The sequence below is a fragment of the Diaphorina citri genome, unplaced genomic scaffold, assembly GCF_000475195.1.
Source record: "Diaphorina citri unplaced genomic scaffold, Diaci psyllid genome assembly version 1.1 scaffold27, whole genome shotgun sequence".
Lineage (NCBI taxonomy): Eukaryota > Metazoa > Arthropoda > Insecta > Hemiptera > Psyllidae > Diaphorina > Diaphorina citri.
The window spans coordinates 366,795-392,186 of record NW_007377465.1 but is presented as its reverse complement, the minus strand read 5'-3'; the positions used below and the strand labels follow the sequence as shown (position 1 = coordinate 392,186).

At 38.8% G+C, this 25,392-nt stretch overlaps 1 protein-coding gene and 2 long non-coding RNA genes across 4 annotated transcripts; 1 reads left to right on the top strand and 2 right to left on the bottom strand.

Moving 5' to 3' along the window:
* Positions 1-1,341: 1,341 nt before the first annotated feature.
* LOC103510708 (arf-GAP domain and FG repeat-containing protein 1) lies at positions 1,342-25,150 on the top strand. 2 transcript variants are annotated; one of them, XM_026824638.1, is made up of 7 exons: positions 1,342-1,365; positions 1,930-2,023; positions 9,428-9,528; positions 16,635-16,773; positions 17,315-17,576; positions 18,321-18,449; positions 24,596-25,150. In XM_026824638.1, exons 2-7 carry the CDS (start codon positions 1,970-1,972, stop codon positions 24,859-24,861), a joined length of 951 nt encoding a protein of 316 aa, XP_026680439.1. In that variant the 5' UTR covers positions 1,342-1,365; positions 1,930-1,969; the 3' UTR covers positions 24,862-25,150. The 2 variants fall into 2 exon arrangements, with proteins under 2 accessions (XP_026680439.1, XP_026680443.1); XM_026824642.1 differs by lacking the exon at positions 18,321-18,449 and having other exon boundaries at positions 1,347-1,365.
* LOC113468038 lies at positions 7,337-22,059 on the bottom strand. The gene is made up of 2 exons (XR_003391909.1): positions 21,834-22,059; positions 7,337-7,370 (listed from the first exon to the last, which is right to left on the bottom strand). It is a non-coding gene; the product is annotated as an uncharacterized LOC113468038 (long non-coding RNA).
* LOC113468031 lies at positions 14,597-15,366 on the bottom strand. Its single transcript, XR_003391905.1, has 2 exons — positions 15,236-15,366; positions 14,597-14,631 (listed from the first exon to the last, which is right to left on the bottom strand). It is a non-coding gene; the product is annotated as an uncharacterized LOC113468031 (long non-coding RNA).
* Positions 25,151-25,392: the final 242 nt, after the last annotated feature.

Here is a 25,392-nt window from a genome sequence, read left to right as displayed (position 1 = left end):
ATTAAAGTACGTATTAGGTGAGTTTTTCTTATCTTAGATCATTCATAAAATGAATAAAATCTTGAGTCACTTTCTGCCTATTTGGGAGCACCACAAAATGTGTTGATAAGAAAATACGTGAAGTACCATATTAATTTAAAGTAACATATGAAATAATTCACCAAAAGTTCATGACTCATGGGTGTTCATGTTCAGTTTGCCCTTTTGTCAATAAAGTATGCGACTTCCCCCTTTTTAACCCCCCTCCTGCCCTAACTGTATAATGTATACTTTAGTATCCTACACCTACGTATAATACCCTGCTCTGAAGTACCTACTTTTTTCGCCCTACTTCACCCTTTAGTACCTACATCCTACATACAGATGTAGGTACTTGGCTACCTGGGCACTCTTATCAATAGGTATACTGCCTGAAGTACGAGTAGGTACTCCTACTTTTTTTAAGATACCCCTTTCCCCCTTGAGAAGTCTGCTAGGTGCCTATTATCTTGTATCCTTGGGCTTCATATGTAGGTATGGAAGGTATGGAATAGGAGACAGTCCCCAACCCCTTCCTTTCTATTGCTTTTCCCACCCTTCTACAGTAATATTGAGGTCTCTCTGATTCTCTCTCTCTTCTCTTTTTCCCTCTCCCTCCTCTCTCTTTCCCTCTCTCTCTCCGTCTCTCTTTTTCTCACTCTCTCTCCCTCCCCACTCTTCTTCTTCTCTTTCTCTCTTTTCTTTGAGGCAATACGACTGGACAGCATTATTTACAGTCGCGGTGACAGTGTGGCTCCCACTCACTCATTCCAGGAATCCAGAATTACAGTCATGTTCATAAACCAGTCATAGTCATCTACTAACGGGAATATGGTTTTGTCTGGAATTCTTGATAGTACTGTGACGTCATTTTATTACATGACTACAGTCATATCCGTTCCTACCCTCATTTTTGCAACACAGACATTGTTGATTGAGCTAATTTTTTGGAAAGGAAATTTCTTGGAAATGACGCCTGTTTGATAAGACATTTTTAACTGTTTGATAAGAATGAATCTGGATTTATTATTAACTGTTTGATAAGAATGAATCTGGATTTATTATTATTATTTTTACTATGAAAATTTCTTAGTAATGACGTCATAGAAAGAATTCAAGAAATCTGTCATTTTTACGGTTTGATAAGAGCAAAGATGTTGGTATCCGTCATATCGTGTGTTCCGTGCTTATGGAAATAAGAGAGTATGGAAATAAGTTGTGCTGAGAGTAGACCTAGGAAGTGGTTTGAAGCTTTGCTCATTCATCATAGATCTTGCCCGGTGTAAACAGTGTTGTGTGTTATTGTTCAAACCCGAGACGAGAGCTTTACTAGATCACAGAAACAAAGCAAGTGTTTGTGAATTTGTGAAGTACCTCTGTTCAAATTTTACTTTCTATGACAACCTACCTATTTAAAATTTTTACGAGGCAATATACCCCAAGTGTCTACATTCTACAACAACGGAGAACGGAGGTCTTATCTCCCCCAAATCGAAGAGAGGAGTACAGGATATGAGAAGTTAGCCGTTCCGAGAATTAACCTTCTCTGTTTAGGATAAAGTTTATCACGGGCAGAAATCGAACTAGCGATCTAGGGCTTACAAGTCAGGCGCGCTAGTATCCAAGGTAGTTCTAGCTTATTGGGCTTTAAGCTTCTTTTTGTTGCAAAAAAAAACTTATAGGTCTTATCTCCCCCAAATCGAAGAGAGGAGGACAGGATATGAGAAGTTAGCCGTTCCGAGAACGAACCTTCTCTGTTTAGGATAAAGTTTGTCACGGGTAGAAATCGAACTAGCGACCTAGGGCTCTTACAAGTGAGGTGCGCTAGCATCCCAGGTAGTTCTAGCTTAGTGGCTTTTAAGCTTTTGTTTGTTGCAAAAAACTTATTTCTATTTTATTTTTCTGTTACAGGAGAGGTCTTACCCCACCACACCGAGTCAAATCCATTTCTATGACCACGTTCACACCTGAAGAAGTCGAAATGTTGAAATCGAGGGGAAACGATGTAAGTTATGTAGGCTAGTAAGCACTATGGAGCCCATGAACGAGGTTGATTTGCAACTTGAGTATAATACAGTAGAACCTCGATTATATCAACTAATTGGGACCGAGGGTATCCTCGAGACAAAAGTGTTCCATAATAAATACATCAGTCAATGACTTAAGCGATATTCATTTTCAATAGAACATAATGTAATATTATGTACTTACAATATAACATAATGTAACTTCAAATATATTTAATATAACATATTGTAACATTATGCCATAACAGAAGAAGTTCAGAGGAAAAGTGTTGTGCTCATGTTATCGCTAAGCATATGTTGTGAGGTCAGCTTAAGTAGGAAATGAGTGAGGGGTGATAATTTTAGTAGGTTTCCTCAAGAACTTGTGTAAAGTAGGGAAATAGGTTAAACTGCTGAGTGCTGATATTGAAATAAAATACTGCTCAATGTGAACTTTGAAAAAACTGACAGATCAATAAAAAATAAGACTACATATTATAATAAAAGTATCGTAACCCTAAATGCTAGTACTCTTTCATCATGATTAGGGATTTTCTTGGGTTTTGCTCGTCTTTTTTCCATCTTATTTGGAGTTTTATCCCGTCTCGAACGAGAAGAGCAGAGGGCCCAGCACTGAACCCTGAGGAACGCCAGACTGGACTGGTCTCCAATCTGATCTGTTGTTATGGGTCCCCAGTACACACTGACTGCGACCAGTGAGGTAAGATGCAAACCATCCGACCGCGTCTTCACTAAATCCGAATGTTTTTAGTTTTGCTAGTAGAATTCTGTGAGAGACGAGGTCGAATGCCTTACTAAAGTCAAACAGGACCAGAATGGAGGCCTTTGTTTGGTCCATGGCGGCCTGTATGTCGTCCGAAACTTTCAATAACGCAGAACACGTACTATGACCAGAACGAAACCCGGATTGGAAGGTATTAAAAAGATTGTGCTGGTTGAGATAAGATGAGATTTGTTGAGAAATCAGCCGTTCCAATACCTTTGATAAAGAACAAAGAAAGAAAAAAGAACTATGTCTTTTTCTCTCTCCCTTCTCCTTCTCCTTCCACCCTCTCTCTCTTTCCTCTCCATTTCCTTCTTCTCTTCGCATTTCTCTCTCTCTCCTTCTTCTCTCTCCGTCTCTCCTTCTCTATCTGTTTCCTTCTCTTCTCCACCTCTCTATCTCTCTCTCTTTCTCCTTTCCCTCTTTTATCTTTCCCCATCCCTCTCTCTTCCTCCTTTCCCTCTTTTATCTTTCCTCCCTCCCTCCCTCTCCGCCTCTCCACGCTTATCTTGTGTACACGTTTACTTTGGCCGGGTGGTGCTTAAAACCCGACACAGGTGTGCTTCAAGTCAACTTGTGCGATTGTAATTAATATTGTATGCACACAGTGCCTAACAATAGAGGATGGTACATAGCATGGGAGTTTGAGGGAGGTAGGGGCTTACAGGGACCTCCACCATCGTTTGAGCTAGGTAGGGACCCCCCCACCATCGCGATTAGTTGGGGAAGTGTATAACCCTAGCGTGAGAGCTGGAGGGAGGTTGGGGCCTAGGGACCCCCACTATCGTGAAACTAGAAAGAAGCCAGGTTTGAAGATTTATCTTTTAAACTTGAAAATGAAAATCGTTCCCAGAAGTAGGTAGTCCTCGAGAAGAAACATTATTTAAAGTTCTAGATTTTTTCTTTCCTTACCCAATAGAAAGGCTGGAAGAGTAAAAAATGAGAAAAAAAAGAAGACTAACATAGTGGATGGAAATTCAACCACCTGGCTCTAAGTACAAGCTAGTTAATGTAACTTCTATGTAAATATGTAGTTTTACCACTTAAAGTGATAAACTCCTGATAAGGCAGTCAAGTCAAGGTCGAGATGATTTCATACCAATAAAATTCTTTTTCTGATAAATCATGTGGGTTTTTCCGATTACGAAGGAATTTTAATTCGTGTAATACGAGTATGTTTACATTTACTTGAACAGTTAAACACATTAATGCCTTGTTCTAGTACCTACCAAAGTACTTAAACGTAGTCACATCAACAACACAGCAGTCGTCACAAGTTGTTCACCCCAAGTCTATTCCACTGAGAACCACTCAGGTATCTTTTCAATGACATATGGAGATGAAACTCTATATCTATATCCTTTGAGAATTTGAACTCAATATAGTATCAAGTAGTGTGAGCAGTAATAATAAATAAATACCGTTTGTGTTCTTATATCACAACTTTAGTGCTCACTGCAGCATTGTAGGATTTTCCAAATATTGTTATTCTGTACTGGAGTCACTGCAGATAGCATGTGGGATATACAGACAACAGATACGTTGCGCTAGGTATTGTGTTTTGATATCTACTCTATATTATGTAATCTATAAAGCGTCCATAGTGAATTTAATTCATGTTTTGCACAACTACACAGTAATTACTCCCCTGGCCGCTGATTTAATCTTAAGTGGCACTGAAAATGTTAGCAGTCATACAGTTACGTCCCCCCTCAAAAAAAAAGAAGCCAAAACGGTAAACTCTATTATTAACGAACGTGATTGTCAGCTTTTCTCCGGACACCCTGTATATTTAAAATATACGCTACCTCATCATATTGAAATGTCTGTGACAATATTTACCTCAGACAGACATTCCATGACGTAACCACTCCAAAGCCAGGGGTCTCTAACTGTTGTAATCCAAACTATCTAATCAGAAATTACGATTGTGAAATGTAATTAGGAGTAGACAACCACGGACTACTCTACTCGACCAATATCATCATGAAATTCATGAATCATGATTGTTTAATGCATTCTTTATACTCGTATGTATGGTTGTTTAAAGGCACCGTGGTAGATATTTCGCTTCTTTTCTTGGATAGCTTGAAGAGATTTTGAGCCCTTCTGAGTGGTCGATTTTTTTCATGTTGCTTCTGATGCGTGACTGTCTTAAGGTGTGTCCACACACATAGTCGAGCGAGGTTGATTCACATCTATCGACGGCCTATGCATTCTTTTCTGTGTCAGTTCTTTATTTGTTCAGTGTTCACTGGGTTTTTAGTCCGTCCTTCCTTTATTATTACAATAGTAATAATAAAGGGACTCTGTAGGAGGAATTTTTCAGTCAATGCATTCTTTTCTGTGTCAGTTCTTTATTTGTTCAGTGTTCACTGGGTTTTTAGTCCGTCCTTCCTTTATTATTATAATAGTAATAAAGGGACTCTGTGGGAGGAATTTTTCAGTCTTATCTTGGCAGTTTAAATGAGATTCTATTCCATCATTTCAGATACTACATAGATCCGTCAACGATACCGAACCTGAAACCCTCTACAGCGCAGTCCACCTCTCAACCACCAGTCACATCAACAACACAGCAGTCGTCACAAGTTGTTCACCCCAAGTCTATTCCACTGAGAACCACTCAGGTATCTTTTCAATGATATATGGAGATGAAACTCTATATCCTTTGAGAATTTGAACTGAAAATAGTATCAAATGTTTCATCAGTTCTCGCCACCCTATTGTAGGCTTTACTTGCACTGTTACCAGTCTTACCTCATGTTATCCAACTCTGCCGCATATTTAGGACAGTCCTTCTTGAACATGATCCACATGTCGTTGTTCATATTGATCGAATGCACGGGTATGATAGGTGCCACAATGTCACAGCTTGGGTCCTCGCCTTCTTGAACATGATCCACATGTCGTTGTTCATATTAATAGAATGCACGGGTATGATAGGTGCCACAATATCGCAGCTTGGGTCCTCGTCATATGACTGAGGCAGATAGAGACCTCCCAGCAAACATAGAGCACTGCTGATCGTCCTGTCTAGGTCGCTACTTGTGATGTTGACGTCGTGGAAGTGATAAGTCTCGGGAAGTAGCGACGAGTAGCGGTTGCGCAGGAATTTGCCCAGTGTATACAGGCGCTGCCTTCCTGGGGGAGAAGAGACAAAGATACTTTGAATATTTACTCACAGTATGTGTCTGAAAATTTAGTATAGAGTATCATTGATATCTAAGAGCTTTCACTATGAAGCCACTTTTGCCTCTTGCAACAGCTGACTAGAGGTTGGGTACCCTACTTTATTGTCAAGATTGGAACATGATTTTTTCCATTCAAACAGGAGACCAATCGCACATGCGAAGCGTAGTCGCGTGACTTTGAGTAGCACGTGGTCACCTCAAAAATCCTATGAAAATGATGGTGAGGCTATAGAGAGTCTCTATCATTTTCATAGGTTTGTGTCGCGTGATTTTGAGTAGCACGTGGTCACCTCAAAAATCAAATCTATGAAAATGATGGTGAGGCTATAGAGAGTCTCTATCATTTTCATAGGTTTGCAGGTATTTATGATTATGGAGATTACTGTAAAGTTAAAAGTTGTAGATTAAACACGTGTCAAGTAAAATAACCCCAATGATGTAAACTTGGAAGAAAAAAAAATATTGTTTAACTTTTTTTTAATTTTGTAGCAATGATTTTTGAGTTGTCCGTGTCGTATCATACCCACAACCTGTAGTATCTTGTTCATCAGATGGGCGATAAGAGACACAATGTTCTGAGACCAATCGCACATGCGAAGCGTAGTCGCGTGACTTTGAGTAGCACGTGGTCACCTCAAAAATCAAATCTATGAAAATGATGGTGATGCTATAGAGAGTTTCTATCATTTTCATAGGTTTGTTTTTGAGGCGTTTTCAATGTGCGACGGACCAGAGTCTCCGTGAAACTACCGTCTACTTATTTTTCCGTGTTGGACTGCGGGAGTAAAGGGACTTTTCAGTCTCATTCTGGCAGTATAAACAGGATATATTTTATTCTATTCTACTTATCCAAGCTCATTCTGTTCTTACCTCTCTTGAGGAGATTTCCAAATCCTTCAGGCCAGTAGCGTTCCTCCGACTTGTACGGGTCACAGGCGTACACTTCTTGTTTTTCCGGAGCGCGGTCTCCATGTCTGAATATCACAGCCGTGAATACAACACTGGACTGGGCATATTCGTCGATCTCATTGCATTCCGGAGCCTCGCAAGCCTTTCTTCCTACGAGCAGAGGAAGCACGTAAAACAAAATGAGCATAGCACGCATGGTCAAATGCACCGGGTTTGAGAAACGGTTTACCTTCCTGGACGGTTTAATCTCAAAGTGGGATGGAGCGGTGATCTATGGAAGCTTTCATTTCTTTTGTGTGGCTAATTTGGCGTATACTTGTGTGTCTAGAGAAGAGAACAAACACAAGTTGTAATTGTAATGGAGTGACTTTATCAAACCTTCAACCATACGTGATGGAGCGGTGATCTATGGAAGCTTTCATTTCTTTTGTGTGGCTAATTTGGCGTATACTTGTGTGTCTAGAGAAGAGAACAAACACACACAACTTTATCAAACCTTCAACCATATTATGCATTGTAATTAGAATAATTACACGAACAATATTTTTAGCTAAATCCCCTTTAGGGGTGAGCTATTCATTTATGTTTTAATTCCCGACTAATCATACGAAAACGGGAAATTTGGAGTTGTTAAATTCAATATTTTTAGCTAAATCCCCTTTAGGGGTGAGCTATTCATTTATGTTTTAACTCCCGACTAATCATACGAAAACGGGAAATTTGGAATTGTTAAATTATTAAATCCCGCAAAGATTCAAGTTCCGATTTGGCGAACCCGACTCCGTTTATCACTATTTAGAATGGTCTGTATAAAAATTTCGCACAATGAGTACCACATCACTGACCGAGAGGAAACCCGACTAAACCGTACACTAACCAAATGACTACTGACAAGTAACTGCACCACAGGGCACGAGGGATAAAACACAAGGTAATTCTCTCTAAATTTGTCACGACTTGTCATAGCACATTGCTCTACATGATATGGTTGTGGACCATTACACGTAATGACAGCGTAATCACTTTATTCGCGTATTACATAAGATTTGTGTGTGTAGGTATGATATTCGATTTTTTATTGCAATTATTATGGTGCATATAGTAGCGTTATCTAATTGTGTGTTCTTCTTATTAAGTTAAATGGACAGTGTCAACGTAATGGTCCCAGTTATTATTTAAGTGCTTGTCACTGTCAATGTTATTGCTTGTATGCGTGTGATAATGTGATAATGGCTAGACAAAGTACTTAGGTTCATGATACGTGGACCTACTTACTACCTTGCAATATAAGTACCTATACCTACATATATTTCGATAAACATATTGGTTATTTGTACTTTTCCAAGTAGGTATGTACCTACCTATCAGTGGCATCTTCAGAGTTCAAGTAGTTCTACTTAAATACTATCCGGATAAGGGAACTTGAAAAAACCATCAGTACTTACTAGCCAGCAGTGTCTACAACTCCCCTCTTGTTAGTATTCCCTCAATGTCCGAAAACCTCATAATCAAGTATGTATTTATACACCTTTATGTAAATTAGGTGTAAAATATCATTGACTTCATGTTCGTATCGCGTTGTTTAGAAAGTACCCATTTTTATCACCCCTGTAGAACAAAGAATTTCCTTCATTTGTGAAGTAATATTTCATTCCCCCCCCTCCCTCATCCTGTATGCCTCCACTGAGTGTGTGTCTAAGTTGTTTTCATGTTTCGTTTTTTCCTATTTTATGTCCTATTCTCATTTTCTTGACTAATGTTTTTTCTTTTCCTGGAACCCTTCCCAACAGCAGACATATTGCTTTAATAGCTACTAAAGTTTAACTGATTTCCATCTATTTTCCCCCCTCTACGCCAGCCTAGTTAGCTTGGTTGGTAGAGCGTCTGCCTTATAGGCGCTAGGCCGCGGGTTCGATTCCCGCCCTGGGCGGATGTTATCCTTTTCTTTTCCTGGAACCCTTCCCAACAGCAGACATATTGCTTTAATAGCTACTAAAGTTTAACTGATTTCCATCTATTTTCCCCCCTCTACGCCAGCCTAGTTAGCTTGGTTGGTAGAGCGTCTGCCTTATAGGCGCTAGGCCGCACGGTCGATTCCTGCCCGGGGCGGATTTTATCTTGAACGGAAAAGGTTCGTTCTCGGGACGGCTGGCTTTCTCCTATCCTGTCTTTATTCTCTATTCGCTTTCGGGACGATAAGACCTTAGCAGTTACAGGTCCCTGTATTAAACCCCTTAAACGAATATCCCCCCTATACTGACTTGATTTTTCTATTGCTTTTTTTTCAGTACTGTAGGAGAGTTTGGCTTGGCCTCTGTGATAATTCAATCCAGTACAAAGATGAACAACAAATCAAAGACTTTCGTTCTCGGGACGGCTGGCTTTCTCCTATCCTGTCTTTATTCTCTATTCGCTTTCGGGACGATAAGACCTTAGCAGTTACAGGTCCCTCTATTAAACCTCTTAAACGAATATCCCCCCTATACTGACTTGATTTTTCTTTTGCTTTTTTTCAGTACTGTAGGAGGGTTTGGCTTGGCCTCTGTGATAATTCAATCCAGTACAAAGATGAACAACAAATCAAAGACTTCATGATTGATAAGTACGAGAAGAAACGGTAAGTTTAGAAACGACAAGAAATGGTACCTTGCATTTGTGGAAGTCAATGGAATCATTGCTATTTCTAGCTAATCGACATGAACTAAAAGATCGTCATATGTGACAAAATAAACAAATACTCACACATACATATGTTTAGCTTCCTGGCGGGGACAAAGGGGGACGTTAAACAGGGAGTAGACCAGCTTTGTCTGGCTGGAGGAATTTAAACTAAACAGTATACCAGCCTGAGTTTCCCTTGCTAAAGAAATAGCGAAGGGCATCCACTCGTAAAATTTGTAGCCAAAACCAAATGTCAGCCCAAAAACGGATAAATCTTGTCAAAACAATGGAGAACACAGGAAAAAGAGTTTTTCCAGATAATTTTCCAGTTGGCTGCCTGAAAGGTCATAAGATACGCTGGGTTACACCGGAATAGTGACGGTTTGCCATCGATGTCATTGTGGAAGTCAATGGAATCATTGCTATTTCTAGCTAATCGACATGAACTAAAAGATCGTCATATGTGACAAAATAACCAAATACTCAGTACTCACACATACATATGTTTAGATTCCTGGCGGGGACAAAGGGGGACGTTAAACAGGGAGTAGACCAGCTTTATCTGGCTGAATCATTGCTATTTCTAGCTAATCGACATGAACTAAAAGATCGTCATATGTGACAAAATAACCAAAGAGTATACCAGCCTGAATTCCCCTTGCTAAAGAAATAGCAAAGGTTGAGTGCGAAGGGCATCCACTCGTAAAATTTGTAGCCAAAACCTAATGTCAGCCCAACAAATCAATCACCCTAGTTAGCGCTGATTGAGAGGCTGACGAAAAACACGGGAAAAGGCGAAGAAGAAGAAGAGGAGGAAGACGTACGTTTAGTTTTAAAATTCGCAATTCGGCACTGATAGAATTGATGTGCGAGTATTCTCGCTAATGTCAGCCCAACAAATCAATCACCCTAGTTAGCGCTGATTGAGAGGCTGACGAAAAACACGGGAAAAGGCGAAGAAGAAGAAGAAGAGGAGGAAGACGTACGTTTAGTTTTAAAATTCGCAATTCTGCACTGATGGAATTGATGTGCGAGTGTTCTCGGATAGTGCTTATTTATGTGACATTAAAAATATCATGCATTTAAATAGCTGCGTCTGTCAGTGACATTATATTTGCATGAACTTATGTCATTTCCAAAGTTCAAGCTTGACCCTACCCCTACGAACTAAATCAGATTAGTCATACTTCCAGGTCTTTTGTTTATTGAACTCTATGGATAGCTATTGAAATGTCGACTACTAGGGCGAGTCTCTAACGCTCCAACTTTCGGACGGATCTAGGTCTGTCAGACCGCCGGAACGTGTGTGGCGAAAAAAGCTTCCGACTTCTAGGTCTCTCAGACGGTCTGAAGACTGATAGCGAAAGCTTTTTCCGCCAGAGCGGAGGTCTGACAGACCTAGATCTGTCGGACGGATCTAGGTCTGTCAGACCGCCGGAACGTGTGTGGCGAAAAAAGCTTCCGACTTCTAGGTCTCTCAGACGGTCTGAAGACTGATGGCGAAAGCTTTTTCCGCCAGAGCGGCGGTCTGACAGACCTAGATCTGTCAGACAATCGGAGCGTGGCCGGACATAGATACAACATAGAGTGGAACATGTTGGGTTTACACTTTACACCCTTGAAAGTCTTGAAACATCAGTAGAGACGTAGAGAGGGCCGGACATAGATACAACATAGAGTGGAACATGTTGGGTTTACACTTTACACCCTTGAAACTTGAAACATCAGTAGAGACGTAGAGAAGGCCGGACATAGATACAACATAGAGTGGAACATGTTGGGTTTACACTTTACACCCTTGAAACTTGAAACATCAGTAGAGACGTAGAGAGGGAAGAGTGGTGTCATTATTGTCTGGAGTAATTTCTGTTATTAAAAATATTTGCTAGCCTGTTATTATTATGTAAGAGTGGGCATGTGCATATACACATACCTATGTCCTGTTGTACTGTCTATATCTTACTGCTGGCATACTTTCAATTAGGCTACCGGTAAGCCGGTAAGTAAAATTAAAAGCTTAAAGGTATTAGTCGAGTTGAACAAAGCTGTCCCAGTAATTAATTCCACAAACAATTTCCCCTCTACAACACGTCTTCTTTGATAAACACACTCTCTTAGCACAAAATGCTTATCACAAGATATTAGTAAGGGAAGGTGAGGGAAACCATTCAAGTGCGTCCTCGAGACAAAAGTGTTCCATAATAAATACATCAGTCAATGACTTAAGCGATATTCATTTTCAATAGAACATAATGTAATATTATGCACTTATTACAATATAACATAATGTAACTTTAAATATATTTAATATAACATATTGTAACATTATGCCATAACAGAAGAAGTTCAGAGGAAAAGTGTTGTGCTCATGTTATCGCTAAGCATATGTTGTGAGGTCAGCTTAAGTGTAGGAAATGAGGGAGGGGTGATAATTTTAGTAGGTTTCCTCAAGAACTTGTGTAAAGTAGGGAAATACTGAAATAGGTTAAACTGCTGACTGCTGATATTGAAATAAAATACTGCTCAAAGTGAACTTTGAAAAAACTGACAGATCAATAAAAAATAAGACTACATATTATAATAAAAGTATCGCAACCCTAAATGCTAGTACTCTTTCATCATGATTAGGGATTTTCTTGGGTTTTGCTCGTCTTTTTTCTATCTTATTAGGAGTTTTATCCCGTCTCGAACGCAGTATCGTGACCCTAAATGCTAGTACTCTTTCATCATGATTAGGGATTTTCTTGGGTTTTGCTCGTCTTTTTTCTATCTTATTAGGAGTTTTATCCCGTCTCGAACGCTTGCATCAGAAAATTCAGACTTGGGGGATTTCCTTGATTCTAGTACCCCCTTTTCTTGGAAATTTCATCATAGCTCCGACAGTGAGAGTAACTTTATAATCAGATTTATAAGAAGTATTATATTCACTTATTCAGTATGCTATTTTGACTACCATTTGCAAACTATGCTATTTTAAGAGTAGCTCTAATTCTGTATCCACACAAAACGGATGCCTTATAGACTACCATATTGATAAAACTCCACATTTATTAGATAGCATTAGTATGGGAGAAAAGTGTAGTGGGGATTATGTAGGGATAAAGGAGGGAGAGAGAGAAAAGGGTAGTAACTTTATAATCAGATTTATAAGAAGTATTATATTCACTTATTCAGTATGCTATTTTGACTACCATTTGCAAACTATGCTATTTTGCGAGGAGCTCTAATTCTGTATCCACACAAAACGGATAAATCTTGTCAAAACAATGGAGAACACAGGAAAAAGAGTTTTTCCAGATAATTTTCCAGTTGGCTGCCTGAAACGTCATAAGATACGCTGGGTTACACCGGAATAGTGACGGTTTGCCATCGTGGAGTGGTTTTCAGCCATGTTCTGTGTCGTAGCATGCCCGTTCCATAGTATGACTTTTCTCCGATGTTTTCGCCAAACATAAAGGTGTGTCCAAACAAAGTCGACCGGCCGTCGATCGACGAAGTGAAACTATTTTATCGAGGCAGTGTGGACAGCTCAGTCGACATAGATCGACGGCCGGTCGACTATGTGTGCAGTGCACACACACACTCACACCTTAACACGGAATCCTCGATTTTGTGCTAAGTCAACTTTAAAGGAAAGGCACCCAAAAGTATCCTTTGGAAATATTTGCACTTGAAATATTCAAAGTTACTGAGTCTTTGATACTTAAAATAGGTAATACCTAGAGAAGAAACACGTGAAGGTTTCTCCGATGTTTTCGCCAAACATAAAGGTGTGTCCAAACATAGTCGACCGGCCGTCGATCGACGAAGTGAAACTATTTTATCGAGGCAGTGTGGACAGCTCAGTCGACATAGATCGACGACCGGTCGACTATGTGTGTTTCTCCGATGTTTTCGCCAAACATAAAGGTGTGTCCAAACATAGTCGACCGGCCGTCGATCGACGAAGTGAAACTATTTTATCGAGGTAGTGAGGACAGCTCAGTCGACATAGATCGACGGCCGGTCGACTATGTGTGCACACACACTCACACCTTAAAACGGAATCCTCGATTTTGTGCTAAGTCAACTTTAAAGGAAAGGCACCCAAAAGTATCCTTTGGAAATTTTTTAACTTGAAATATTCAAAGTTACTGAGTCTTTGATACTTAAAATAGGTAATACCTATAGAGAAGAAACACGTGAAACGACTTCACTTCACAATCGATTCAAATTAAATAGCTGTTAACTTATTTATACATATCTACCTCTATGCGCCACTAGTGTTTGATATCAGGCTGATGACATTTCTATGGGTTTACGATACAAGGGAGTCATTAACTTATGGAAGTCTTGTGACATAGATATTGCAATAGTACATTTTAAGTACCTCTGTATAATTTTTATTGCAATATTGAATATAGGTTCCTACATATTTCCCATCTCGTTTGTACTAATTCTCAGACACGAGCTTTCCTGTTCCAAAATTCTATGCCCCGGTTGGAATTGAACCCGCGTCCTCCTGATAACCGGGCGAGAATATAGTCCAGGGGTGGCCATAACTTGGCTATCTAATTTTCTGAATATGTATCAGAATTTCTAAAAGACTAATATGTCTGAAGATTGTAGACCAAAATTTTCAAAAATTCGTGGCTCGCCCCGAATTGGCTTTATGGGATTGCGGCTCCCCAAGGTAAGGTTAGTGGCCACCCCTGTTATAGTCCATACGTTACTGAGACACTGGAAACATCTAGTAGGTATTCTTGTGAAATAATCTACTGTCAATCTAATGGAAAAACCTTCATGGTATCACTGTATCAGAATTAATATGAATTATGGTCGTGATGTTATTCTGTACTGGAGTCACTGCAGATAGCATGTGGGATATACAGACAACAGATACGTTGCGCTAGGTATTGTGTTTTGATATCTATGATTGTATATTATGTAATCTATAAAGCGTACATAGTGAATTTAATTCATGTTTTGCACAACTACACAGTAATTACTCCCCTGACCGCTGATTTAGGTGTAAACGAAGCTCATGCCGAGCGCCAAGGTTTCGTTGTACTTCTCCAACCTGCAACGGAAAGAAAGAAGGGTATTGGTTTTCTATGAAGATAAAGTATTATGGTATTATGGTTATGGAAAAGTATTATGTATTATGGTTATGGAAAAGTTATTGATACTCCCAAGATAGGCTACCATTTTACAGTACTTAAAAGTCTAAAATCGTACGGAGAATTCCATAGCAATCTTATACTCGTATGTATGGTTGTTTAAAGGCACCGTGGTAGATATTTCGCTTCTTTTCTTGGATAGCTTGAAGAGATTTTGAGCCCTTCTTAGTGGTCGATTTTTTTCATGTTGCTTCTGATGCGTGACTGTCTTAAGGTGTGTCCACACATAGTCGAGCGATGTACGGAGAATTCTATAGCAATCTTATACTCGTATGTATGGTTTCGCTTCTTTTCTTGGATAGCTTTAAGAGATTTTGAGCCCTTCTTAGTGGCCGATTTTTTCATGTTGCTTCTGAGGCATGTCCACACATAGTCGAGCGATGATGATTCACATCTATCGACGGCCGTCGACTATGTGTGGAGACACCTTTACTCTGATGTCAATTGTTTCATCAGTTCTCGCCACCCTATTGTAGGCTTTACTTGCACTGTTACCAGTCTTACCTCATGTTATCCAACTCTGCCGCATATTTGGGACAGTCCTTCTTGAACATGATCCACATGTCGTTGTTCATATTAATAGAATGCACGGGTATGATAGGTGCCACAATATCGCAGCTTGGGTCCTCATCCCATCTCGTTTGTACTAATTCTCAGACACGAGCTTTCCTGTTCCAAAATTCTATGCCCCGGTTGGAATTGAACCCGCGTCCTCCTGGTAACCGGGCGAGAGCCTTGAATATAGTCCAGGGGTGGCCATAACTTGACATTTTAAGTACCTCTGTATAATTTTTATTGCAATATAGGTTCCTACATATTTCCCATCTCGTTTGTACTAATTCTCAGACACGAGCCATAACTTAGCTATCTAATTTTCTGAATATGTATCAGAATTTCTAAAAGACTAAAATGTCTGAAGATTGTAGACCAAAATTTTCAAAAATTCGTGGCTCGCCCCGAATTTGCTTTATGGGATTGCGGCTCCCCAAGGTAAGGTTAGTGGCCACCCCTGTTATAGGTGTTATAGTCCATACGTTACTGAGACACTGGAAACATCTAGTAGATATTCTTGTGAAATAATCTACTGTCAATCTAATGGAAAAACCTTCATGGTATCACTGTATCAGAATTAATATGAATTATGGTCGTGATGTTATTCTGTACTGGAGTCACTGCAGATAGCATGTGGGATATACAGACAACAGATACGTTGCGCTAGGTATTGTGTTTTGATATCTACTCGCGTATGATTGGTATATATGTCATGCTAATCTATGAAAAGCGCACCCATAGTGCAATTTGAATTCATGTGACCCAGGACGGGCGGTTTTGCACAACGTACACACGTAATTACTCCCTGGCCGCCTCGATTTAATCTTAAGATGGCCAGTGAAACATGTTAGCAGTGACCTCCCCTCAAAAAAAAAAAAAAAAAAAAAAAAAAGAAGAAGAAAGCCAAAACCCGGGTAAACTCTATTATTAACGAACGTGATTGTCAGCTTTTCTCCGGACACCCTGTATATTTAAAATATACGCTACCTCATCATATTGAAATGTCTGTGACAATATTTACCTCAGACAGACATTCCATGACGTAACCACTCCAAAGCCAGGGGTCTCTAACTGTTGTAATCCAAACTATCTAATCAGAAATTACGATTGTGAAATGTAATTAGGAGTAGACAACCACGGACTACTCTACTCGACCAATATCATCATGAAATTCATGAATCATGATTGTTTAATGCATTCTTTTCTGTGTCAGTTCTTTATTTGTTCAGTGTTCACTGGGTTTTTAGTCCGTCCTTCCTTTATTATTATAATAGTAATAAAGGGACTCTGTGGGAGGAATTTTTCAGTCTTATCTTGGCAGTTTAAATGAGATTCTATTCCATCATTTCAGATACTACATAGATCCGTCAACGATACCGAACCTGAAACCCTCTACAGCGCAGTCCACCTCTCAACCACCAGTCACATCAACAACACAGCAGTCGTCACAAGTTGTTCACCCCAAGTCTATTCCACTGAGAACCACTCAGGTATCTTTTCAATGACATAAGGAGACGAAACTCTATATCCTTTGAGAATTTGAATTGAAAATAGTATCAAATAGTGTGAGCAGTAATAATAAATAAATACCGTTTGTGTTCTTATATCACAACTTTAGTGCTAACTGCAGCATTGTAGGATTTTCCAAATACCTCAATAATACAACGCCCCAGTGTTTACCTACCATGCTGGTACCGGTCGCTATGCGCATTTATATTACATGGCTACTCATTTTCCTCACGAGGCTGAGTAGGCCTCGCAACAGCCAGTCACGGAATCAATCATTTGCATGATACAAATTTCTTGACCCCGCCGGAAATCGAACCCGGGTCTCCCGCGTGCAAGGCGAGCAGATACAAATTTCTTGACCCCGCCGGAAATCGAACCCGGGTCTCCCGCGTGCAAGGCGAGCGCAGTGACCACTACGCCATGGAAGCTGACTAGTGTTAGCAGTAAAGGTATCAATTTGTTGAGGCTAAGTTTTTACGAATGTCCAATTTAATTAACATGCGTTTTATCTTTCTTTCTCAGATCACATTGACCAACGGTTCCGCACATCCCTCCTCCACGAGTAGCACTTCCAGTAGCACCTCCACGCTGCCACCTCCTAGCTCGCAATCTTCTCTATTCCAAGCCGACTTCAAGCTGGCGCCCAAAGACCCTTTCGCCAGCAGTAACGGGACCAGCGTGCCCAGGAACTCCAGAGGACAACAGTCTCAGCCCCAACCAGCAGCCCAGCAGCAGCCTTCCTTTGCCAACTTCGATAACGCTGTGTTTTCTTCTGTACAGCAAGGTGAGTTAGCCTCGGGATTAACCCACCTCTGTGGCTGAGTGGTCAAGAGCACGGACTGGCAACCTGGAGGTGCTGGGTTCGAATCCCGGCCAGGACGGAAATTTTTTGAGCGAACTTTTCTGTTTGTGGATAGGATGTGCCTCTGTGGCTGAGTGGTCAAGAGCACGGACTGGCAACCTGGAGGTGCTGGGTTCGAATCCCGGCCAGGACGGAAATTTTTTGAGCGACATTTTCTGTTTGTGGATAGGATGTATGTAAAAGAATGTGCCTTGAATTAATGCGAAAGCGGTACTCGTTTTCGTCAATCGCCGTCAAATAGATGACGATCATCGGGTGCTCTATATTTTATTTCCAAATTATTTGAAACCTGAAGAATTATTCGAGAAGACCTTTTACCCTTAAAAAAAGTTTAGTTCAATAAATAACACACTAAGTAAGTCAAATGAAAATGTCAGATAGTCAGATCTCAAATTAAAAGCTACATCTTTTCCCCCTCCATGTCTGTACAAAGCTCCTCCGTTTCGTCAATCGCCGTCAAATAGATGACGATCATCGGGTGCTCTATATTTTATTTCCAAATTATTTGAAACCTGAAGAATTATTCGAGTAGACCTTTTACCCTTAAAAAAAGCTTAGTTCAATAAATAACACACTAAGTAAGTCAAATGAAAATGTCAGATAGTCAGATCTCAAATTAAATTAAATTAAAAGCTACATCTTTTCCCCCTCCATGTCTGTACAAAGCTCCTCCATACACACAAATGAAGACAAGCTCTTCATGTCATCTAGACATGTTCTCAGATCTTCTCATGTCATCTTACAAGCCTTCACTTCACAATACGTCCTCATTTTCTTCCAATTTGAATCGGTGGAGTGAGTATTTTTTTGCTTTGTTAGTCGTAGACGTTGTTGGCATTTATTACCGTTTTATGTGCTTCTAGTTTTGATATCATTTCCTAGATGTTATTCCTGTTTTGTTTTCTCTTATGAGTGTTCATTGTATTCGTGCACAATACGTCCTCATTTTCTTCCAATTTGAATCGGTGGAGTGAGTATTTTTTTGCTTTGTTAGTCGTAGACGTTGTTGGCATTTATTTCCGTTTTATGTGCTTCTAGTTTTGATATCATTTCCTAGATGTTATTCCTTTTTTGTTTTCTCTTATGAGTGTTCATTGTATTCGTCCTTTAAGTTTTGTTCAAACTTTATTTTCTAGATATGCTTCAAAATTTTGTTCATTTTAGTGTTTTTCCGTTAGTCCGTTTTCTTTTTGTTATTCTCTTTCATTTTCTTTTTGTCACTACTGTTGATTGATTTGTAGCTTTTTTATACTAGTTTTGATATCATTTCCTAGATGTTATTCCTTTTTTGTTTTCTCTTATGAGTGTTCATTGTATTCGTCCTTTAAGTTTTGTTCAATCTTTATTTTCTAGATATGCTTCAAAATTTTGTTCATTTTAGTGTTTTTCCGTTAGTCCGTTTTCTTTTCTTTTTGTTATTCTCTTTCATTTTCTTTTTGTCACTACTGTTGATTAATTTGTAGCTTTTTTATATACGTAGGTATTCGAGCTTTCCAATCAGAAGTTGTTAAAGGATACTTTTTATAAACATCAGGTCAAATAAACAAGCTGTAATAAAAGAAGGTAATCCAATACCTTGCCGTGAGCAGAGTGTGTAGACTGTAGGCACCAACTTTCCCCTATGACTAGTTTTCCTATGATATAAAACCCTCTTTCTTCCCCTTTAATGCCTTTCTGTGACCTGAAAATTGCTCACCTCTAAGTAAATCAATGCCCCCTTATATGTCACACTTTCATTCAAGAAAAAAGATTCCCTCATTTGAAATTCGTCGCTCAATATTCCCATTTGAGGAATCGCTAATGATGGTGACACACGAGATTTGTCTCATCTTAAGTCAACAGGACATGAATTTCAATCTGAATCATAATGACTCCATGTTTTCGTGATTGGAGAACAATAGTGTTCATAATTAGGAGTCGCTAATGATGGTGACACACGAGATTTGTCTCATCTTAAGTCAACAGGACATGAATTTCAATCTGAATCATAATGACTCCATGTTTTGGTGATTGGAGAACAATAGTGTTCATAATTAGGAGTTAGTTCCGAGATGGAGTTCGAATTTGTGTCGCGAAATAAGTAGTTGAGTTTTCGACTAAGGAGCCTCAAAAGGAAATGACAATAATGGGAGAATGAATGCTACAAAGATTGGAAATGAATTGAGGAATCACGTGTGTTCAAGAAACTCTTGGTTTTTATTGGCACTTTTGTTCAGTTGACTAGCAGATGTAAACTGAAGTACTCACTCACGTTGACTGCGGTTTAAAATGACAATAATGGGAGAATGAATGCTGCAAAGATTGGTAATGAATTGAGGAATCACGTGTGTTCAAGAAACTCTTGGTTTTTATTGCCATTTTTGTTCAGTTGACTAGCAGATGTAAACTGAAGTACTCACTCACGTTGACTGCGGTTTAGGACAAAAGATGCCTGGACTGCCTAGAGACGGTCATCTTGTTTTGACTGTACAATTGCCGAATTCCGTGATTGGTGGAATTTATAAATTCCAGTCCTCTGAGTAATAATTTTCGGTCGTTACACGGATTCGAGAATTGAGCGATTGAGCCTAACATATAGAATCGTGTTCTGTTTGTAATCAAAAAAACCACTAGGCCAAACAATAAACAATGTTAGTGGTTAGTTGACACCTTATTGTTTAGGTTATCAGGGTTGTGTTGAAGTTCCAAACAATAAACAATGTTAGTGGTTAGTTGACACCTTATTGTTTAGGTTATCAGGGTTGTGTTGAAGTTCCCATGACCATGACCATGACCATGAATATGAATAGGTACTTGGTGAAATTCGAGTTGATATTGGAATAACAGGTAACAGGACACATCTTGTGACAAGATAAGTGGTTTATGGTGCTTAAATTTGAATGAATTTAAGTTTTTAGGTAGGTACATAAATTTTAAATTATGAGGGGACAAGATAAGTGGTTTATGGTGCTTAAATTTGAATGAATTTAAGTTTTTAGGTAGGTACATAAATTTTAAATTATGAGGGAAAAAAAATGCAAGTATGTAGGTACAGACTGAAATGTGTCTGATTTTGCTCCCCCTTCCCTCATTGCAATTACCTGTATAATTGTTGTAATGTGTCTGATTTTGCTCCCCCTTCCCTCATTGCAATTACCTGTATAATTGTTGTACCGGTGTTTTATTTACAGAGAATACATACAATGATACAATCCGTTTTATTATTGGGAGGTAGGAGGTACTAGATACACACATAACATCACCATAGCTCAGCTGATTACTTATTAGTCGATATTGTTTGCATTCAAATGAGATGCAACACAGGTTATATGCATTTCAAAGCTAATTATTTACAAAATCGCCGATAACGTAGTATCTATGGCTGTAGTTAAACCTCTCAAAGGATGCGTTCGTCGTAAAATTCTTTGTGTTAATATGGGTCGAACGTTTCGTCAAGTCTTTGATGTACAAACGATACATCTTAACGTCTATACTCTATTATGAGTTCATCACAAGAACAGACCATTTGGGAGTCCATCAAATAGCTTTTAGAAAGAATTTTTTTCGAATATTTTTAAAAAGTCAAGGAGGGGAGTCCGTTTAAGTCTGGTAGGAAGGTGACTAAAAGCCCCTCGCGACAGATTATTTCGGGAAATCGTAACAATTAGTTTGCTCTTGCTGCCATTCCTCGAGACTTATTCGCCAGGGCTGGTTCACGGCTATGAATTCATCCAGTGTACATATCGTCGGCAAATGGCAGTGTGGGAATTGCAGCGGGATCATGTGATTGGAGAAGCCACTCGGCTTGAAGAATACTTTGACGTAGTATTGGTTGTGAATGGAGTGCAGCTCGAATAGTCTTGCTGCCATTCCTCGAGACTTATTCGCCAGGGCTGGTTCACGGCTATGAATTCATCCAGTGTACATATCGTCGGCAAATGGCAGTTTGGAAATTGCAGCGGGATCATGTGATTGGAGAAGCCACTCGGTTTGAAGAATACTTTGACGTAGTATTGGTTGTGAATGGAGTGCAGCTCGAATAAGTACTTCAAACACGTGAATAAATTAACACTAAGTAAACATTTACTTTTACTAAACACCCAATTTTAATTTGGGCTGTCACGGTCGTATTAATTTGAAAACAAACAAACCACATGTCGCCTATAAAAATAAACAAATAAGTAGGCAAGTTCAATTTACCTGGGAATTTGGCCTTCGACAGTATGTGCACATTACGGATGAGAAAGAAAAGAATTAGAAATTGAAGCAATATAAATATGCTTAACTTGATCATTTCCAGTGGAAAAGTGTGTGTATTACTATTCATTGATTGATTATGATCACGCCTTTGACATGATTCTGATGCAAGGAGTAACCTAGGAAAAGTACAGGGTGAACCATTAGGTTCATTGCTGAGAGAACATCGTTTTTTCAGGAAGACTTTCAAGTGTAATTGTGTGAATAATTTGCCGATAACGTAGTATCTATGGCTGTAGTTAAACCTCTCAAAGGATGCGTTCGTCGTAAAATTCTTTGTGTTAATATGGGTCGAACGTCTCGTCAAGTCTTTGATGTACAAACGATACATCTTAACGTCTATTATGAGTTCATCACAAGAACAGACCATTTGGGAGTCCATCAAATAGCTTTTAGAAAGAAATTTTTTCGAATATTTTTAAAAAGTCAAGGAGGGGAGTCCGTTTAAGTCTGGTAGGAAGGTGACTGTTTAAAAAGTCAAGGAGGGGAGTCCGTTTAAGTCTGGTAGGAAGGTGACTAAAAGCCCCTCACGACAGATTATTTCGGGAAATCGTAATAATTAGTTTGTGTCATTATATCAATTCAAAAACAATCGAACTAAGTATCTATTTGTAGTAGTACTTCAAACACGTGAATAAATTAACACTAAGTAAACATTTACTTTTACTAAACACCCAATTTTAATTTGAGCTGTCACGGTCGTATCAATTTGAAAATAAACAAACCGCATGTTGCCTATATAATTAAACAATATTAGTTTGCGTCATTATATCAATTCAAAAACAATTGAACTAAGTATCTATTGGGAGTAGTACTTCAAACACGTGAATAAATTAACACTAAGTAAACATTTACTTTTACTAAACACCCAATTTTAATTTGGGCTGTCACGGTCGTATCAATTTGAAAACAAACAAACCACATGTCGCCTATATAAATAAACAAATAAATAGACAAGTTCAATTTACCTGGAAATTTGGCCTTCGACAGTATGTGCACATTACGGATGAGAAAGAAAAGAATTAGAAATTGAAGCAATATAAATATGCTTAACTTGATCATTTCCAGTGGAAAAGTGTGTGTATGTATTCATTGATTGATTATGATCACGCCTTTGACATGATTCTGATGCAAGGAGCAACCTAGGAAAAGTACAGGGTGAACCATTAGGTTCATTGCTGAGAGAACATCGTTTTTTTCGGGAAGACTTTCAAGTGTAACTGTGGGAATAATTTAAATGAACTTGATCATTTCCAGTGGAAAAGTGTGTGTATTACTATTCATTGATTGATTATGATCACGCCTTTGACATGATTCTGATGCAAGGAGCAACCTAGGAAAAGTACAGGGTGAACCATTAGGTTCATTGCTGAGAGAACATTGTTTTTTCGAGAAGACTTTCAAGTGTAACTGTGTGAATAATTTAAATGAAAATATACAGAAGTTGGTAATTTACACAACAGCTAAGTACGTCTCAAATATTCGTCAGTATGTCATTACCTCAGCAGACTTTTCCTAGGCCACTCTAAAATAAGCTTTTTATTTATTTGTTAGGTACTTATTTATTTAAATGACCTTTTTTACTTTGATCAGGTATTCTTGGAATTTTGAATTTTTCTTTACACCTCTTTATTGCAAAATTTTGTTTTTCACTGTATATTGTTACCGTTTTTGATTTTATTGATTCAATTATTTCTTCACCCTGAACTATTTTTTTTTTAGCATTGACGCCGTTGTCTGTTTGGTCATTCAATCCAATATGGGTCAATGAAAATAATATTGAGTCTTCTTGAATTTCTCTGTATACACAAGTACTGTAATGTTTTTTGATAACGGCGTAATAAAGACTTTAGAGAGCGCATTCAATCCAATATGGGTCAATGAAAATAATATTGAGTCTTCTTGAATTTCTCTGTATACACAAGTACTGTAATGTTTTTTGATAACGACTTAATATAAAGAGTTTAGAGAGCGTAAAATACATGTCTTTACTCTTTCCCAAGCCAGGATGCTTTATGCAGCTATTTCTTAATCAACTATATCCGTCAGAGAAGTCTCCCCAAGCCAGGATGCTTTATGCAGCTATTTCTTAATCAACTATATCCGTCAGAGAAGTCTAAGATTTAAAACTTAACCCATAAATGGTTCAATCAATGATTTAATGCATCTTCCCAAGCCAGGATGCTTTATGCAGCTATTTCTTAATCAACTATATCCGTCAGAGAAGTCTAAGATTTAAAACTTAACCCATAAATGGTCCAATCAATGATTCAATTCATCTCGGTTTTATAATGTCTAACTTTTTGGTTGTTGAAAATCCACTCGACCCTGTGAGTGAAATAATTGTAACAGGGTTGCATAAATAATGTCTAACTTTTTGGTTGTTGAAAATCCACTCGACCCTGTGAGTGAAATAATTGTAACAGGGTTGCATAAAGCTACCAACAATGTATTGTACTTATGATCTTACTGGTATACTGGGTAATTGGGCATTTTTTATATCCTGCTCTCACTCCCCAAAGTCGGTAACTCCCTACTGACGGTTGCATAAAGCTACCAACAATGTATTGTACTTATAATCTTACTGGTATACTGGGTAATTGGGCATTTTTTATATCCTGCTCTCACTGCCAAAGTCGGTAACTCTCTACTGACCCTAATAGAGAAAGCACTCCACTAAATCTTTCATGTTCGCAAATTTTCAGGTATAGCGACCGTACCAGAACCAAATAAAAAGCCCATGACCGCCCCATTAGAAATCCCAAAGGAGGACAAATATGCTGCCCTCAAAGATCTAGACTCCATCATGAAGCAGCAACAGCTAGGCAGCACCCCCACCCCGCTAGACAACCAAAATATGAACGGTGGTAAGATGCGATCTGTTTATCTTCAAACACCCAGAGGTATTTATGATTATGGAGATTACTGTAAAGTTAAAAGTTGTAGATTAAACACGTGTCAAGTAAAATAACCCCAATGATGTAAACTTAGAAGGAAAAAAAAATTGTTTAACTTTTTTAATTTTGTAGCAATGATTTTTGAGTTGTCCGTGTCGTATCATACCCAACCTGTAGTATCTTGTTCATCAGATGGGCGATAAGAGACACAATGTTCTCATTTAGGTGCTGGGTCAACACAACACAAGAAAGTAACTACTCATTCAAATATTTTTTGCTATCGAAATACGAGTGCAGAACCTTCTACATGGCAAGCAATCGCATCATCACTGGTCGAACCTTACCTCCAAAAAACTTACCCCCTTTATGATTATGGAGATTACTGTAAAGTTAAAAGTTGTAGATTAAACACGTGTCAAGTAAAATAACCCCAATGATGTAAACTTAGAAGAAAAAAAAAAAAGATTATTGTTTAACTTTTTTAATTTTGTAGCAATGATTTTTGAGTTGTCCGTGTCATATCATACCCAACCTGTAGTATCTTGTTCATCAGATGGGCGATAAGAGACACAATGTTCTCATTACATTTAGGTGCTGGGTCAACA

Excerpts from the sequence above, each read along its gene's own strand:
- LOC103510708 (XM_026824638.1), top strand. The coding sequence starts at position 1,970 with ATGACCACGTTCACACCTGAAGAAGTCGAAATGTTGAAATCGAGGGGA. Across the intron at positions 16,774-17,314 it reads TTCCACTGAGAACCACTCAG|ATCACATTGACCAACGGTTC; the intron begins GTATCTTTTCAA and ends TTTCTTTCTCAG. Across the intron at positions 17,577-18,320 it reads GTTTTCTTCTGTACAGCAAG|CTCCTCCATACACACAAATG; the intron begins GTGAGTTAGCCT and ends GTCTGTACAAAG.